The 18,873-nt window shown below is 51.3% G+C and overlaps 1 protein-coding gene across 3 annotated transcripts in view; it reads right to left on the bottom strand.

The window, feature by feature from the left end:
* Nucleotides 1-4,378: 4,378 nt before the first annotated feature.
* Nucleotides 4,379-18,873, bottom strand: part of SLC52A2 (solute carrier family 52 member 2) — a 122,015-nt gene continuing 107,520 nt past the window's right edge. For all 3 annotated transcript variants that reach the window (XM_073556527.1, XM_073556528.1, XM_073556529.1), the window contains exons 5-7: nt 17,806-18,664; nt 8,817-8,940; nt 4,379-7,163 (exon numbers count right to left, since the gene is read on the bottom strand). In XM_073556527.1, the coding sequence (XP_073412628.1) occupies nt 6,951-7,163; nt 8,817-8,940; nt 17,806-18,664 (1,196 nt within the window). In that variant the 3' untranslated portion in view covers nt 4,379-6,950. The remainder of the gene's footprint in view (nt 7,164-8,816; nt 8,941-17,805; nt 18,665-18,873) is intronic.

Here is an 18,873-nt window from a genome sequence, read left to right as displayed (position 1 = left end):
GGCATTCCTCTGAACATTGCATCTGATAGGGGGGTGCAGTTTGTCTCAAAATTTTGGAGTGTTTTGTAAGGCCGGTCTCACATTTGCGCTTTATAGCGCAGCAACGGCCTGCGCACGGCCGCCGCTAAGCCCCGCCCCTTCCGGTCATCGCCGCCTTCTAGCGCACATGGGCGCTTGCGATCTGCGCACCCTATCTTTAGCATAGGGTGCGCAGATCATGCGCTAGCAGGATTTTGCCGTGCGCTGCGCACTTTTGAAGGTGCGCCCGTGTGCGCCGAACGCAGCATGTTGCATTTCGGCGCGCACGGCGCACCTTCAAAAGTGCGCAGCACACGGCAAAATCCTGCTAGCGCACGGCCAGCGCACAATCTGCGCACCCTATGCTAAAGATAGGGTGCGCAGATCGCAAGCGCCCATGTGCGCTAGTAGGCGGCGATGACCGGATGGGGCGGGCAGGGAGCCGGCAGGGGGTGGGGTTTAGCGGCGGCCGTCGCTGCGCTATAAAGCGCAAATGTGAAACCGGCCTTACACATTGTCGAATGACCTTTTGTTTTCCTCTGCTTACCATCCTGAAACCAACAGTCAGACAGAGGGGACAAATCAGTCATTAGAATTTGCTCAAAGATGTTTCATTGCGGCTCAGCGGGAGGACTGGTCCTCATTCTTACCTCTTGCTGAATTTTCCTTAAACAGTCGGGTTAACCAGTCTACTGAAACCGAGCCTTTTTTTGTAATTATGGTTTTCATCCTCATTTTGGTGAATTCTCGAGGATGAGTTCTGGCTGTCCAAGAGTAGAGGTTGCTATACAAAAACTGAGGGATGTCCGGAGAGAGGTTCAGAAGAATATTGGGGTGGCCCATTGTCGCCAGAAATGGAAGGCCGATAGTAAACGTTCATGGGGTCCCATATTCAAGATTGGTGATAAGTTCTAGTGTCACGGGGTCCTTCTCCGATACCACACAATCAACAGAGCGAGGGAAGTGTGAGCAATCCCAAGACCTTTATTACAGGCAAAAGGTCCATAAACAATCCACCCACTGAGAATACAATAGTCCAGAACAGGGATGCAGTTCAGTAACAGGATGAATGTCCAAAGAGATGAGAGTCCAATAATCCAGCAGGCAGAGGATAAAATGGGTCCATGATTCCCCTTCTCTCTGACGTGCTGTCCTCACACGATCATCACCACACAGGGTCTGACTTGAACAGCTCCTGTCCTTCCCAGCCCCCTCCTTATGTCCAGGGGTAGACCGGTTGGGGCGGTTTTCAGGCCTCCCAGACTTGACAAAGGTGCCTTGGGGATTAAGGCACTACAGGGGGTTCACCAAGAGGCATAGATACAGTCAGGCTGCAGACAGTGAGTGAGCTAATTCAATTATCAGACTTTTGGAAGGTAATTGAGACTCTAGACAATATGGGAATACACGGAATGATACAGGGCAACAGGAGAACACTATGGAAATCCATAAAATATAAATATACACAAAATGATACCCACATAACATATGGCACCATCACATCTGGGTGTCTTCCAAAAATTTTAACTTGAAAATGCCATCAGTGAAGTTGGGTCCTAAGTTTATTGGTCCATATGAGATTCTGGCGGTGGTTAACCCAGTGGCTTTCAGATTAAAACTCCCTCCATCTTTTCACATTCCAAATGTATTCATTACATCACTGCTAAAAAAGTTTGTCCCTTCCATTTTGTGTCCTTCATCTCCACTGGTTTCTGTGAACAACAGTAAGGAGTTTCAATAACACAAGATTGTTGATTCCCGGAAAGTCCGTAATTCCCTCCAGTACCTCATTCTTAGAAGAGGGGGTATTGTCACAATTCCTCCGCTCAGTGAGTGATTACTATGCTGTTCTACGGAAACTGTCTTGCTGAGTTGTCTGTGTCTTGACTGACAGTTTGGCTGTCCAGTCCTGTGTTGGGCTTGCTAAGCTATCGGTGCATTGATTGACAGCTCAACTGTCCAGTCTGTGACTGGGATGTGCGGGACTTTCTCCAGGTGTTCGGTTTTCTGGTGACTGCCCATCTACTTTACTGAGCTGTCTGCCTCTAATCCCTGCCAGACGTAGTTTGTGCATCTTGATGAGTGTTAGCCTGGTTCTCTTGCGGAGTTCCAATCTTTGCTGCCTGGCCCTTTGGACCATGTTCTGTCTCTTTTGATCCGCTATCTCTTGTTCTTGACCTTGGACTGTGTCCTGACTTACGCCACGGTCTTTTCCCTTGGTTATCTACATACTCTCTTGGTACTGACCCTAGAACGTCTGACTTCTGCCTCATGGTCTGTCCGTGAATAGTGAATAACATCACACAATTGCTCATTTTCCCTTCTACCTATATAATTCTCTTTTCCATTAGATCTATGACGACACGTGATTAAAACCTGACAAGTTTAATCCTCATAAGCTCTTGTGACAGGGTCACTGGCACAGTGTATGAAGGGAGATATGGGTCACCGAGTATAATGGCGTCACTGATGTGAAACAAGGATATTTTTCCTCCAGCACACATGTTAAAAGGGCTAAATTAAAGCTGCATTCCTCTTGACAAAGTGGACTAGTGCGCAGCGAAACGCGCGTCGGGGGTGTCACTACCGGGCTTCCCTTCTCCTCCTCTTCCCTGGTAAGCTTTTCTGCTATATTTGGGGCACTATACCGCTGTATATCTGATTCATTAACATTGGCTGTGAGAATGTTCCCTAATGGTACTTCTTAGTTCCTGAGCCCCCCATACGGCCTTTGGGCCGGATCACTCTGCATATATATGGGGGTTTTTAGGACATATTGGGGCTGCTCTCCGGGAGGTGTTCCATCATTGTGGGAGGAGTTGGTGATGTTTGGGTGAATGTCATCCGCATTTTTTAACTGGCACTTTATATTATCTTATGTAACTTGTAGCATTTTTTGAATAAAGCTTTTGGTATTTTTTATATGTATCTTATCGCATGCTCTAGTTTTTCTCCTTGATAAAAATCATCTTATCAAGCGGAGATTGAAATTTATTTAGCGATACGCAGCAGAACAGTTCATGGAAAGTCAGTGAGACAAAGCGTGTAGGCACGAACAGGTGTCCAGACAGACAAAGTAACGCTGGGATATCTGGCGATGGCCTGGTCATGGCCAGGCGATGGAGCACCAGCCCCACCAATACAGCCATAATACACCCCAGCCCCAAAAGTACAGCCATAATATACCCCAGCACCACCAGTACAGCCATAATACACCCCAGCTCCACCAGTACAGCCATAATACACCCCAGCTCCACCAGTACAGCCATAATACATCCCAGCACCACCAGTACAACCATAATACACCCCAGCACCACCAGTACAGCCATAATACACCCCAGCTCCACCAGTACAGCCATAATACACCCCAGCTCCACCAGTACAACTATAGTACATCCTAGCACCACCAGTACAGCCATAATACACCCCAGCTCCACCAGTACAGCCATAATACACCCCAGCTCCACCAGTACAACTATAGTACATCCTAGCACCACCAGTACAGCCATAATACACCCCAGCTCCACCAGTACAACTATAGTACACGCCCATATAGCCATAATACACCCCAGTACCACCAGTACAGCCATAATACACCCCAGCACCACCAATACAGCCATAATACACCCCAGCACCACCAGTACAACTATAGTACACACCCATATAGCCATAATACACCCCAGTACCACCAGTACAGCCATAATACACCCCAGCACCACCAATACAGCCATAATACACCCCAGCACCACCAGTACAACTATAGTACACGCCCAAATAACCATAATACACCCCAGCACCACCAGTACAGCCATAATACACCCCAGCACCACCAATACAGCCATAATACACCTCAGCACCACCAGTACAACTATAGTACACGCCCAAATAACCATAATACACCCCAGCACCACCAGTACAGCCATAATACATGCCAGCACCACCAATACAGCCATAATACACCCCAGCACCATTATAGTACATCCTAGCACCACCAGTACAGCCATAATACACCCCAGCCCCACCAGTACAGCCATAATACACCCCAGCCCCACTAGTACAGCCATAATACACCCCAGCCCCACCAGTACAGCCATAATACACGCCAGCTTCACCAGTACAGCCATAATACACCCCAGCTCCACCAGTACAACTATAATACACCTCAGCACCACTAGTACAACCATAACACACCCTAGGATAAATGTAATTGACCACACTACACCCTGGGAATGCTGTATGTAGTAACGCTGTCCTTCTGCTGTCTGCTGACTGCATTTTTCCTCTAACTCATTGATTCTACAATCATGTTACTAGGAGGGGCTCATGCTAGTCTGCATGCAATGAAGGACACGGACAACACTGAGTGAAAAAAAGTTTTATTTTACTTTTATAAAAATGTCCTGAGAGTGATATAAGGTAGAGTACAGTACAATCACCCCACAGAGAAGAAACAGTGCACCCTATTCCCCGGAGCGAGCACCGTACACCCTATCCTCCCGAGATGGGCACAGTACACCCTATCCCCTTGGGCGGGCACAGTACAGCCTATCCCCCGGGGCCCCCGAGGCGGGCACAGTACACCCTATCCCCCGGGGCAGACACAGTACACCCTATCCCCCGGGGCAGACACAGTACACCCCATCCCCCGGGGCAGACACAGTACACCCCATCCCCCGTGGCAGACACAGTACACCCCATCTCCCAGGGCAGGCACAGTACACCACATCTCCCGGGGCAGACACAGTACACCCCATCCCCCGGGGCAGACACAGTACACCCCATCCCCCGGGGCAGACACAGTACACCCCATCCCCCGGGGTAGACACAGTACACCCAATCCCCCTGGGCAGGCACAGTACACCCTATCCCCCGGGGCAGGCACAGTACACCCTATCCCCCGGGGCAGACACAGTACACCCTACCCCCCGGGGCAGGCACAGTACACCCTATCCCCCGGGGCAGACACAGTACACCCTATCCCCCGGGGCAGGCACAGTACACCCTATCCCCCTGGGGCAGGCACAGTACACCCTATCCCCCGGGGCAGGCACAGTACACACTTTGCAGAGGAGCGGGCACAATACACCCTATCCCCCGGGGCAGGCACAGTACACCCTATCCCCTTGGGCGGGCACAGTACACCCTATCCCCCTGGGGCAGGCACAGTACACCCTATCCCTGGGGCAGACACAGTACACCCTATCCCTGGGGCAGACACAGTACACCCTATCCCCGGGGCAGGCACAGTACACACTTTGCAGAGGAGCGGGCACAATACACCCTATCCCCCGGGGCAGGCACAGTACACCCTATCCCCTTGGGCGGGCCCAGTACACCCTATCCCCCTGGGGCAGGCACAGTACACCCTATCCCCCTGGGGCAGACAGTACACCCTATCCCTGGGGCAGACACAGTACACCCTATCCCAGGGGCAGACACAGTATACCCGATCCCCGGGACAGACACAGTACACACTTTGCAGAGGAGCGGACACAGTACACCCTATCCCCCGGAACGGACACAGTACACCCTATCCCCCCGGGACAGGCACAGTAACACCCTATCCCTCAGGGCGGGTGCGGTATACCCTATCCCTCAGGGCGGGTACGGTATACCCTATCCCTCAGGGCGGGCACGGTACACCCTATCCCTCAGGGCGGGCACAGTACACCCTATCCCCCGAGCGGTCACAGTACACCCTATCCCCCGAGGCGGGCACAGTACACCCTATCCCCCGGGGAAGACACAGTACACCCTATCCCCCGGGGCAGACACAGTACACCCCATCCCCCGGGGCAGACACAGTACACCCCATCCCCCGTGGCAGACACAGTACACCCCATCTCCCAGGGCAGGCACAGTACACCACATCTCCCGGGGCAGACACAGTACACCCCATCCCCCGGGGCAGACACAGTACACCCCATCCCCCGGGGCAGACACAGTACACCCCATCCCCCGGGGTAGACACAGTACACCCAATCCCCCTGGGCAGGCACAGTACACCCTATCCCCCGGGGCAGGCACAGTACACCCTATCCCCCGGGGCAGACACAGTACACCCTACCCCCCGGGGCAGGCACAGTACACCCTATCCCCTGGGGCAGACACAGTACACCCTATCCCCCGGGGCAGGCACAGTACACCCTATCCCCCTGGGGCAGGCACAGTACACCCTTTGCAGAGGAGCGGGCACAATACACCCTATCCCCCGGGGCAGGCACAGTACACCCTATCCCCTTGGGCGGGCACAGTACACCCTATCCCCCTGGGGCAGGCACAGTACACCCTATCCCTGGGGCAGACACAGTACACCCTATCCCTGGGGCAGACACAGTACACCCTATCCCCGGGGCAGGCACAGTACACACTTTGCAGAGGAGCGGGCACAATACACCCTATCCCCCGGGGCAGGCACAGTACACCCTATCCCCTTGGGCGGGCCCAGTACACCCTATCCCCCTGGGGCAGGCACAGTACACCCTATCCCCCTGGGGCAGACAGTACACCCTATCCCTGGGGCAGACACAGTACACCCTATCCCAGGGGCAGACACAGTATACCCGATCCCCGGGACAGACACAGTACACACTTTGCAGAGGAGCGGACACAGTACACCCTATCCCCCGGAACGGACACAGTACACCCTATCCCCCCGGGACAGGCACAGTAACACCCTATCCCTCAGGGCGGGTACGGTATACCCTATCCCTCAGGGCGGGTACGGTATACCCTATCCCTCAGGGCGGGCACGGTACACCCTATCCCTCAGGGCGGGCACAGTACACCCTATCCCCCGAGCGGTCACAGTACACCCTATCCCCCGGGGCGGTCACAGTGCACCCTATCCCTCAGGGCGGTCACAGTACACCCTATCCCCCGGGGCGGTCACAGTGCACCCTATCCCCCGGGGTAGGCACAGTACACCATGCTCATTGGGTGCAGCTGTTTTCACAGTCTCTGCCGCTCTGGAACAGGTGATAGATGCTGACCATTGGGAACATGACCAGGGCACCCACCAGTGAGCCAGCCTGGATGACAGCGCCACACCAAAGGAGGGCGCTATGCCCGGCTTCATGCAGCAGACTGCCAATCACAACCTTCAAGTACGACAAGACACCCAGGAAGACGGTCCAAGACAGAACCTGCGGAGACACAATGCAACATTAACACGGAGTGAATGAGAAGCAAACTACTAACCAGCGGTCAGCACAGAATGACTGTACAAACCAAGCACTGGCGATGAGTGCACATTGGAGCAGCCAATCATTTAGCTACACCTTCCCGCCTGCTCGGTTTCCATCCATCTCCGCCCTTCTGTGGCTATATGAAGCCGAAGCTGTCAATCACAGAAGAGGGGGCGGAGATAAAGGGAAACAGGCAGGTGGGAAGGTGTATGCAAATGATTGGCCGCCATGATGCACAGACTGACGGATGATGGGAGTGACAAATGTGCTAGAAGCAGAGGAGGGCAGGGGGTAAAATCACACAGGACCGAAACGACCAGTGTGCCAGAAACATCTAGAGAACTTAGCGCTCACCTGCTCAGAGCCCTCGTCTCACCTCCATTGTGTGATGTGATGACCAGAGCCCACCTGCTCAGAGCCCTCGTCTCACCCCCATTGTGATGTGATGACCAGAGCCCACCTGCTCAGAGCCCTCGTCTCACCCCCATTGTATGATGTGATGATCAGAGCCCATATGCTCAAAGCCCTCGTCTCACCCTTATTGTGATATGATGACCAGAGCCCACCTGCTCAGAGCCCTCGTCTCACCTCTATTGTGTGATGTGATGACCAGGGCCCACCTGCTCAGAGCCCTCGTCTCACCTCCATTGTGTGATGTGATGACCAGAGCCCACCTGCTCAGAGCCCTCGTCTCACCCCCATTGTGGTGATGACCAGAGCCCACCTGCTCAGAGCCCTCGTCTCACCCCCATTGTATGATGTGATGATCAGAGCCCATATGCTCAAAGCCCTCGTCTCACCCCCATTGTGATGTGATGACCAGAGCCCACCTGCTCAGAGCCCTCGTCTCACCTCCATTGTGTGATGTGATGACCAGAGCCCACCTGCTCAGAGCCCTCATCTCACCTCCATTCTGTGATGACCAGAGCCCACCTGCTCAGAGCCCTCGTCTCACCCCCATTGTATGATGTGATGACCAGAGCCCACCTGCTCAAAGCCCTCGTCTCACCCCCATTGTATGATGTGATGACCAGAGCCCACCTGCTCAGAGCCCTCGTCTCACCCCCATTGTGTGATGTGATGACCAGAGCCCACCTGCTCAGAGCCCTCGTCTCACCCCCATTGTATGATGTGATGACCAGAGCCCATCTGCTCAGAGCCCTCATCGCTCTCCCCATTTTATCATGTCATGACCAGAGCCCATCTGCTAGGAGGCCTCGTTTTGTCTTTTATTGTAAAAGTTGTGACCAAAATGTAGCTGCTCGATGTTCTATTCTCACTCCCAATGGTCTCACATGATGACCAAACCCTGGACTGTATAGAAAGCATCCATGGAGCTGTTGTGATGAAGGATGCCTACTGCCGGTAACCTGTGCAGGACCTTGGTGGAAGGAGGATGGGGTTTCTACTTAGTTTCTAGACTGGGGTCAATCCATGGTGGCGACTCTTCACTGAGCTGGGGCCAGTCCCTAGAGCTGAACGTGTTCCCTTGGAGCCTCGGATCAGAATGGGTGGAACGTAACTCTCCAGTAATAGGGTGCACACAACCTAGTAGTGTATGAGCTTCGCTGTCAGGGGGCCCCGATAAATGCAGCAGGCGTGGATACTTACCACCAAAGGTACACCCGCCTTGCTCCACAACAAGGGAGGGCAAGGGCTGAAGGCAGCAAGGGTCATAAGATACCCTCCAAACACGGCACCTACAGCCATGATCACCCCGAGGGCAAGAGATGACCTGAGAAGAAAACAGAAGGTCAGATACACAAGGCTGTCACCACTGCAGGCCAAAGTCACCATTGTGTTACTCTATAGCATGGAGGGTCATGTCTGCTGGACCAAGGATCACCACACCCCTACAATAGATACCGCTATAGAGGGGTCTACTAGATGCAGATTATTACACAGGCAAAACAGACGGACATCAATCCACGTGAGAACAACGCTGAATGTGACAATCACAAGGTTTACCCGGAGCAAAACATCCTTGGAATGTCTCACAGCAGAGTCACACGGGAGCCGGTGCGTGGGAGGACGAAGGAGCAGGGGAAACGGCTAATACTTTAAGATGCGGCCACTGCCTTTCAGGGCTTATCTACAGCATTCTAGAATGCTTCCATATCCTCCGGAGTGATCTGTTCTCCTCTATACTTTTCTGTCCTTCACCAGATTCAGTATTCCTACTATAAACCCCACTATCTTCCTTCTCCTCCCACAGATCCCACTGTCTTCCTTCTCCATTTGGTCCCTCGATCTGCATCCTTTCGCCTCAAGATCCGCTGGTCTTCTTTCTACAGATTCCTCCATTCTCTCACTGACGCTCCTGTCCTCCTTCCAAACATCTCTCAGTCCTAATCCATCTCTTCTCTTTACTTCCTTGTTCTCCTCCATTCTTCTCTGTCTTCCTCTCTCAGACTCCCTTTACCTCGCCCATCAGACCTCTCCATCCTCATCCTAAACCCCCCACTGTTATCCTCCTCTTCCCACAGACCCCACTGTCCTCCACTTCCCCCATCCTCCTCCCACAGACCTCTAGGTCCTCCTCCTCCCACTGACCTCTTAGCCCCCACCTCCAGACTCTTTTGTCCTATTCCTCCAAACCCATCTTGTCTCTTCTAGACTCCTTTGCGTCCTCATACTCCTCCGTATTCATCTGTTCTTCTCTATACTTCTCAGTCCTCCACCACCAGATTCAGTATTCCTCCACTATACTCTCCTGTTTTCTTCCTGTAGACCCCAATGTCCTCCTGGTCATACATGCTCCTCAGTCCGCTTTCTCCTCTTTCTTCTTTCAGCTCCCTTGGTCCTCTACTTCCAGACACCTCTGTCCTCCACCTTCAGACCCCTCAATCTTCACCCTTCACAGCTCACTGTCCGTCCTACTCCTCTCACAGAACCCTCAGTCAAGGATTTAAATTCACACTGGAAAACTTTGTTTCCTGGGGAGAATCTGAAGGATCCCATCAAAATCAGCAGGTTTGGCCAATTTGAATTAAGATTGTATATGGGCCTTTGTTGTATTGCCCCTGTAAAATAAGCATACACCTCTTCTGAAATGCTCTTTGATCCAGAGGTCTTCATCTTTCAACCATGTAAAGTTGTGATCAAAAGTTTACATACCCCGGCAGAATATTTGCTTTCTTGGCCTTTTATCAGAGAATATGAATGATGACAACCAAAACTTTTTCTCCACTCATGGTTAGTGGTTGGGTGAAGTCATTTATTGTCAAACTACTGTGTTCTCTCTTTTTAAATCATGACAACCCAAAACATCCAAATTACCCTGATCAAAAGTTCACATACCCTGGTGACTTTGGCCTGATACCATGCACAGAACTTGACACAAATGGGTTTGACTGGTCACTAAAAGTAACATCCTCAGCTGTGACCTGTTTGCTTGTAATAAGTTTGCGCGCATAAAGCTGAGTGAGTTTCTGGGATCCAGATGTCATGATCCAGTGTTGGATCTGGCGGTATTAAAAGCACAAGGTGAACTTTTTTTACTTTGGTTAAGTTCAAAGGTGTTTTGACTGTCCCCGGTGGTGGTTAGTGGTATTGCACCTTAGGTTAGGTTGCACTTAATTATGGTTCAGGTGTGGACTCTATAAATGGGTCTCAGGGTGTTCACTCACGGCTGGTGATATTCCTTGCTGAGTTGTTGGAGAGCCTGGTGGAAGGATGGAGCTGGATAGGAGTCCTGCGCAGTCAGCCAGAGAGAACGAGTGCCAGTTAATGGTGTCTGCAGGAAGGACTGGCATGGCCTGGTGGAGTCGCAGTTTATGGTGTCGGCGGGAAGTGCGGGCATGGCTTAGAGGAGTGGCGACTAGGAAGAGAGTTGCACTCAGCATACTCGACTTGGTTGCTGAGAACTGGACTCGAGCATGCTTGGATTCTTGGCAGAGGCTGGACTCATCTTGGGACTCTGTGTACTGGACTGCTGCAAGTGGTGATGGACTCTGCTCCCAGGCTGCACGATGGTGACGGATCCAGTTATGGTGATGGATTAGGGTGGAGGAGAAGATGCACGCAGGTGGTGGGCTCTGTTGCTAGGAGCGCACGCAACAGAGCAAAGCTAAGTGGTGTTCCCCCTGTATTGTCTCTTTCCTCATGTGTGTTATTAGTGCAGTGGTGGGATTAGTCTCCGCACCGACCCATTCCCTAGTGAGGGTTTAGGGTCAGGGCGAGCAAGGGCTTTGAGGTACGCGTGCGGCGACAGGCGCGGAGCCTGTATAGGGAATGTTAGGAGCGCAGGGACACTGGCTCAGGGGAGCTTAGGAGGTCTCCATCCCCCCATTCCCTATCGCAGGGCCCACCATTGTTAATGTTTCCCAGGTTCCCCCTTATTATTTAAATTCGCCTTACTGGAGGCGGGGTTTCCAGAATTATTGTATAACGTGTAATACCTAAATTCGCCAGGTGGAGGCGGCGTATCCACCTGCACGTTTTATTATTTAAATGCGCCCCACTGGAGGCGGTGTATCCAGGGTCACGTGTGTTATGGGTCCGCCTTGCGGTAACATCTGCGCCCAGACACACACGTGACCATGACACCAGACAGACTCTTGCATCTTTCATCCAGCCACTGAAGTTTCTGGATTGTGAGTCATGGGGAAAGCAAAAGAATTGTCAACCGATCTACGGGAAAAGGTAGTTGAAATGTATAAAACAGGAAAGGGATAGAAAAAGATATCCAAGGAATTGATAATGCCAGTCAGCAGCATTCAAACTGTGATTAACAAATGGAAAATCAGGGGCTCTGTAAAAACAAATCAGGTAGACCAACAAAAATGTCATCCACAACTGCCAGGGAAATTGTTCAGAATGCAAAGAACATCAGCTGAAATACTGGACTCTCTGAAAACTAGCGGTGTGGCTGCTTCAAGATGCACAATATTATTATTATTATTTATATAGCACCATTGATTCCATGGTGCTGTACAAGAGAAGGGGTTACATACAGATTACAGATATCACTTACAGCAAACAAACTAACAATCACAGACTGATACAGAGGGGAGAGAGGACCCTGCCCTTTCGGGCTTACATGCTACAGGATGGTGGGGAAGGCGACAGTAGGTTGGTGGGTTGCAGCAGTTTCAGTGTTGGTTGAGGTGAGATCACTGGTAGTGGTGAGAGAGAAGGAGGCAGCGGGGTCATTGCAGGCTGTAGGCTTTCTTGAAGAGGTGGGTTTTCAGGTTCCGTCTGAAGGATCCAAATGTGGTTGATAGTCGGACTTGTTGGGGCAAAGAATTCCAGAGAATAGGGGCTATTCGGGAGAAGTCTTGGAGGCGGTTGGGTGAGCAGCGAATAAGTGTGGAGGACAGAAGGAGGTCTTGGGAGGACCGGAGATTACGTGAGGGAAGGTATCGGGAGATTAGTTCAGAGACATATGGGGGAGACAGGTTATAGATGGCCTTGTAGGTCAGTATTAGTAATTTGAACTGGATACGCTGAGGGAATGGGAGCCAGTGAAGGGATTTGCAGAGGGGAGAAGCGGAGGAGTAGCGAGGAGATGAATTAGTTGGGCGGCAGAGTTAAGGATGGACTGGAGAGGTGCGAGGATGTTAGCAGGGAGTCCACAGAAAAGGATGTTGCAGTAGTTGAGGCGGGAGATGATGAGGGCATGCACAAGCATTTTAGTAGACTGAGGGTTGAGGAATGGACGGATTCTGGAAATATTTTTGAGCTGGAGGCGACAGGAGGTAGAAAGAGCTTGGATGTGCGGTTTGAAGGACAGGGCAGAGTCAAAGGTTACTGAGGCAGCGAACTTCTGGTACTGGGGAAAGTGTGATGTCATTAATTTTTATAGCTAGGTCGGGTAAGGAAGATCTGAGAGCTGGAGGAAAGATGATGAGTTCAGATTTGTCCACATTGAGCTTGAGGAAGCGAGAGGAGAAGGAGGATATGGCTGATAGACACTCTGGGATTCTGGACAGCAGAGAGGTGACGTCTGGGCCAGAGAGGTAGATCTGGGTGTCATCAGCATAAAGGTGGTAGTGGAATCCGTGGGACTTTATGAGTTGCCTCAGACCAAGTGTATAGATTGAGAAGAGTAGGGGTCCTAAAACAGAGCCTTGGGGGACTCCAACAGAGAGAGGGTGGGATGAGGAAGTGGTGTGGGAGTGGGAGACGCTGAATGTGCGATTGGAAAGGTATGAGGAGATCCAGGATAGGGAAAGGTCTTTGATGCCAAAAGGAGAAGAGGATCTGTAGTAGAAGGCAGTCGTCAACTGTGTCGAATGCAGAGGACAGTTCTAGAAGCAGGAGTATAAAGTATTGTCCGTTTGATTTGGCTGTAAGTAGGTCATTAGTAATTTTGGTCAGGGCTGTCTCAGTGGAGTGATGGGGGCAGAAACCACATTGTAGATTGTCAAAGAGCAAGTTAGATGATAGGTGGGAGGAAAGTTCAGCATGGACGTGCTATTCCAGGAGTTTGGAAGAGAATGGGAGCAACGATATTGGGCGATAGCTGGACATAGCAGTTGGGTCGAGCGTTGGCTTTTTAAGGATAGGCGTGATTGTGGCATGTTTGAAAGCAGAAGGGAAGGTACCGGACGTTAGTGATAGGTTGAAGAGGTGGGTTAGGGATGGCATAAGTGTGGTGGTGAGGTTGGAGAGGAGGTGGGATGGGATGGGGTGGAGTGCACAGGTTGTGAGGTGCGATTTGGAGAAGAGACGACTAAGCTCCTCTTCAGTGATGTTGGAGAGTGAAGTTATGGGGTTTGGGCATTGGTCTGGCATACAAAGGGGTTGTGGTGGTTGAGTGATGAAGACTTGCCTTGTTTGGTCAATCTTGTTTTTGAAGTGTGTGGCAGAGATGAGGGAGGTTGGAGGAGGTAGTGGTGGGCGGAGGAGGGAGTTAAAAGTTTTGAATAGCTGTTTGGGGTTGTAAGATAGGGAAGATACGAGGGTTGTGAAGTAGGCCTGTTTAGCAGAGTTGAGGGCAGATTTGAAATCCAGTGTTGCCTGTTTGAATGTGGTGAAGTCATCTTGCGAATTTGTTTTCTTCCAGCGCCGCTCTGCAATGCTGGACACTTGCCGGAACTTTTTAGTGGTGTTGTTGTGCCAGGGTTGTCTCTTGATACGTTGCATTCTGCCATGAACGAGAGGGGCAACCGCGTCGATAGCTGATGCGAGAGTGGCATTGTAGAAAGCAGTGGCACTGTCTGTGTCATGGAGTGAGGATATGGATGCCGGTGGTAGAATAGAGTCAGAGAGCGCGTGGGTGTCTAGGTGCGCAAGGTTTCTGCGGGGGTGCGCATGTTGCTGGACCTGGGTGCCTGGTGAGGAGGACAGGGATGAGAAAGTGAGTAGATGGTGGTCAGATAGAGGGAGAGGGGAGGTGGTGAAGTTAGAAAGAGAGCAGAGACGGGTGAAGACCAGGTCTAATGTGTGTCCGTCTGTGTGGGTGGCTGAGGAGGACCACTGAGTAAGTCCAAAGGATGAAGTAAGGGACAGGAGTTTGGAGGCTGCTAACTGAAGGGTATCAGTGGGGATGTTGAAGTCACCCATGATGATAGTGGGGGTGTCAGTTGAAAGAAAATGAAGAAGCCAGGTAGAGAATTGGTCAATGAAGGCAGTGGTCGGGCCTGGAGGTCGGTATATGACAGCCACTTGGAGGTTGGAGGGAGAGTAGATGCGGACAAAGTGGACTTCAAAAGAGGGGAGGATTAGGGAGGGAAGAGGTGGGATTGGGTTGAAGGTGCAGTTGGAAGAAAGGAGAAGACCCACTCCTCCACCGAGTCTGTTGCCAGGGCGGGGAGTGTGGGTGAAGTGGAGGCCGCCGTAACACAGCGCAGCAGGGGAGGCGGTGTCAGAGGATGTCAGCCATGTTTCTGTGTGAGGCCGAGGAAGGCAAGATTGCAAGAGAGAAAGAAGTCATGAATCAGATGGAGCGGGCATTCCAAATAGCTCCCGAGAGAGGGAGCAGGGGGTTGGGTGTCAATGGCACAGGTTTTAAGTTGGAAAGATTGCGGTAGTTCTTATTAAATAGGGAGAGGTAGGAAGGGGTAGTAATGGGGGGTATGAGCTGTGGGGGTCCAGGATTGGGAGATATGTCACCAGCAGTGAGGAGAAACAGAGAAAGGGAGAGCAGATGGGAGAAGGAGAGGGAGCAGCTTGTTTTATGTTTCATTCGGACAGATTTGAGATTGAGTAGCAGTTCAGCAGAGGAGGTCAGGTGAGGAGGGAAGAGGGGAGGGGAGATGATTATTTGGTTAAAAGGGTGCTGGGGTTTGGGGATAGCGAAGGAGAGTGAGGATTAAATGAGCAAACAATGTGAGGGTATATGTAAACATGGTGAAGAATTAAGATAGGTTATGAAAAGCTAAGTCCAAGTAATAAGAAGGGCTTACTCAGCAGACATACCCAAACGAGACAGGTACATAGTGTGGGGTCCTGACTCCTGCCGAGACTAACTGCCGTAGTTATAACTGCATCTTCAGATACTTTTGCTGCAGTGATAATTATGCTGCAGGGAGACACATGTGCCTGACCCGCACACGAGCCCCCCTAAGGAGGCACTTGAAGAAAAATGGGCTGCATGGTCGAGTCGCCAGAAGAAAGCCATTACTGCACAAATCCCACCAAGTATCTTGTCTACAATACGCATAACAGCACAGAGACAAGACTCAAAATGTCTGGAGCTAGGTAATTTTTTAGTGATGAGACCAAAATTGAACTTTTTGGCCACAACCATAAACGTTACATTTGGAGCGAGGTCAACAAGGCCTATGATTAAAGGAACATCATTCCTACTGTAAAGCACAGAGGTGGATCGCTGACGTTTTGGGGATGTGTAAGCTACAAAGGCACAGGAAACTTGGTCAAAGTTGAATGAAAGATGAATACAGCATGTTATCAGCAAATACTGGAGGCAAATTTGCAATCATCAGCCTGAAATCTGCCCATGGGACGTACTTGGACGTTCCAACATGACAACGATCCAAAACACACGGTCAAGTCAACCTGTCATTGGCTACAGCAGAACAAAGTGAAGGTTCTGGAGTGGCCATCTCAGTCTCCTTACCTCAATATCATTGAGCCACTCTGGGGAGATTCTCAAGCGCGCAGCTCATAGTAGACAACCCAGGAATTTACAGGAGCTGGAGGCTTTTTGCCAAGAAGAGTGGGCAGCTTCACCATCTGAGAAAATAAAGAACCTCATCCACAACTACCACAAAAGACTTCAAGCTCACTGATGTTAGAGGGGGCAATACACGGCATTAAGACATGTGGTATGTGAACTTTTGATCTGGGTCATTTGGATGTTTTGGGTTGGCATTAGGATTTAAAAAGAGAAAATACAGTAGTCTTACAAATTGTTTCACCCAACCACTAACCATGAGGGGAGAAAAAGTTTTGGTGTTATCATTCATATTATCTGAAAAAAGGCCAAGAAAGCAAAAATTCTGCCAGTGAATGTAAACTTTTGAGCACAACTATCTCTCAGCCTGTGCCCTCCCAGTTCAATAAGTTGGAAATTTGTAAAAAGCCCTTACAGAGTTCACATAAATTACTGGGCAGCGTGGACCCTTTCTTTCTCTAAAATGTGTGCTAAGAAACCATGAGGGTCGACTAACGGGTCATGAAAATAGTAAGAAGACATCAGTTCCTGTGTACTGTGGCACCACCTCACAAGGAGACTCCCAAAATAACACTACTTTTTTGTAAGAAGGGTTGAAGCCCCCCTTTTTTGATCAATATAAAGGGATGGGTAAAGGGCGGCCACAGACAGCATCACAGCACCCCCACCTGTTGCAGACTGGGCCATAGAGGCCACTTCTATACTTCTCTGTACTCTCCTCTGCCGGATCCCTTTGTCCTCTTCTTCTAAACTTCTCTGTCCTCTCTTCCAGACACCTTTTTCCTCTTCCTGTATACTTCTCTGTCCTCTCCTCCTCCAGATCCCTTAGTCCTCATCTTCTATACTTTTCTGTACTCTCCTCTAGACCCCTTTGTCCTATTCCTCTATACTCTCCTCCAGACCCTTGTCCTTTCCCTCTATACTTCTTTATACTCTCCTCCAGAACTTTATAATCTTCCTATATACGTTTATGTATTCTCCTCCAGACCCTTTTGTCCTCGTCCTCTAGACTTGCCCTCATCCTCCACGGTCCTCTGCTTTCATCCCCTCCCGACCACTTTGTATTTTCTTATAGACTCCTGTAGCAGCAGCTCATCTCCCCGAGAACAGAAGAATAGAGCATTTAAATTCACATTGGCGCCTCCCGTCTCTGGGGCGCCTCTTCTCTGGGATCTCCGTCTCTGGGGCCCCTCATCTCTGGGATCTCCCATAAGCGATGATTAAAGGGTATCATGGGAAAGGAGGGTCCCACTGACACAGCAGCGACTACATCATTAGAATTTATCCCTTAATATTCCCTGCACCAGTATGTGCAGACAGCAAATGTTCCCCCTGTAAAAAGACCACCCAGGGCCACGGAGAGCCACCCGACCTGCAGACCTGTCCAAGACCAGTGCAGATCCAGCAATCAGGCTATGATTAATCTATGGTGACAACAGGAAAATCCTTGCAACTGTGACAGGAAGACACAAAGGTTGTCAGCTCCGGCCACTGCCATGACTCCCCCCCTGCTCTTACCTGCACAGGACACACATGGCGATGAAACAGGCAGCAGGATTGGCGATGTTGCTGAGGACGACTGACAGGTGATAAGCGTCGGCTCCGTAGGGTAGGCAGCTGTACGTCTGCACGGAGGGGAGGACACCGTTGGTTAGGGCATTGGACAGTCCCAGCAGAACCAGCAGGTAGATGTTCCGCGAGGTCCAGAACGTCCTGTCCGTGGCCCTGGCTGCATCCTGTGGCGTTTCCTGCTCCGGTGACTTCAGTGGGTACGAATCCTCTGAGCTGCCACCCTCCTGGGGCTCACCGGATGCCCCCAGTTCCTGCTCCGGCTCCTTTTTAACCCTTTGTTTCCAGAATAAGAGTAGGGCAAATGATAAAGCAGAAACTACGAGGAGTGAGAAGAGGCCCCAGAAGTAGGAGGAGGCAGAGAAGTTCTCTTGCATATAGTGGGGGGCGCTGCCATTCCCGTACGTGTTATTCCTGCACTCCAGCCGGCCCACACCCTGACCCAGCGCCAGCACGCAAGGGAACAGGGCGCTGAGCCCCTGACCGATGAAGAAGCTGCGCACGTACTGCTGTGGAAAGCTGTACATGAAGGGAAGGAAGGTGACGTTCGAGGTGCAGCAACCCAGAGCCAGCAGGAACGCCAGAAGCAGGTATGGCACAGAGTGCTCCTCACCGCCCACCATGACACGCCGGTCCCAGAAAAGCGCCAAGAAGATTGCAGACAGCAGGCTCAGCGCATGGACCGACCGGATCAGCCACGGCTCCGAGATACCTCCAGGGGGGCAGAAGCGGTGAGCAAGAGTGACGGCCAGGGGTCCCAAGTTCCCAAAGGCGATGAGCACGGTCAGGTATGCTGGGAGGTTCCACCCTGCACAAAAGAAACAGCAGAGGTTTAAAGGCAGGTGAGGACCAGAGGAGGCAGGCGCGGGTGGAAGAACCAAAAGAAGTCAGGGGCGGGATGCGGAACCAGAGGATGTAGGAGTGGGAATCAGAGCAGACAGGCACGGGCAGGGGAATCAGAGGAGGAAGGCGTGAATGGGGACCAAAAAAGCCAGGAGCGGGCGGAAGAAGCAGATG

This window comes from Dendrobates tinctorius, unplaced genomic scaffold (genome assembly GCF_039654945.1).
Source record: "Dendrobates tinctorius isolate UK_male_01 unplaced genomic scaffold, ASM3965494v1 ptg000235l, whole genome shotgun sequence".
In the NCBI taxonomy this organism is placed as follows: Eukaryota; Metazoa; Chordata; class Amphibia; order Anura; family Dendrobatidae; genus Dendrobates; species Dendrobates tinctorius.
This window is presented reverse-complemented; position numbering and strand designations above follow the sequence as displayed.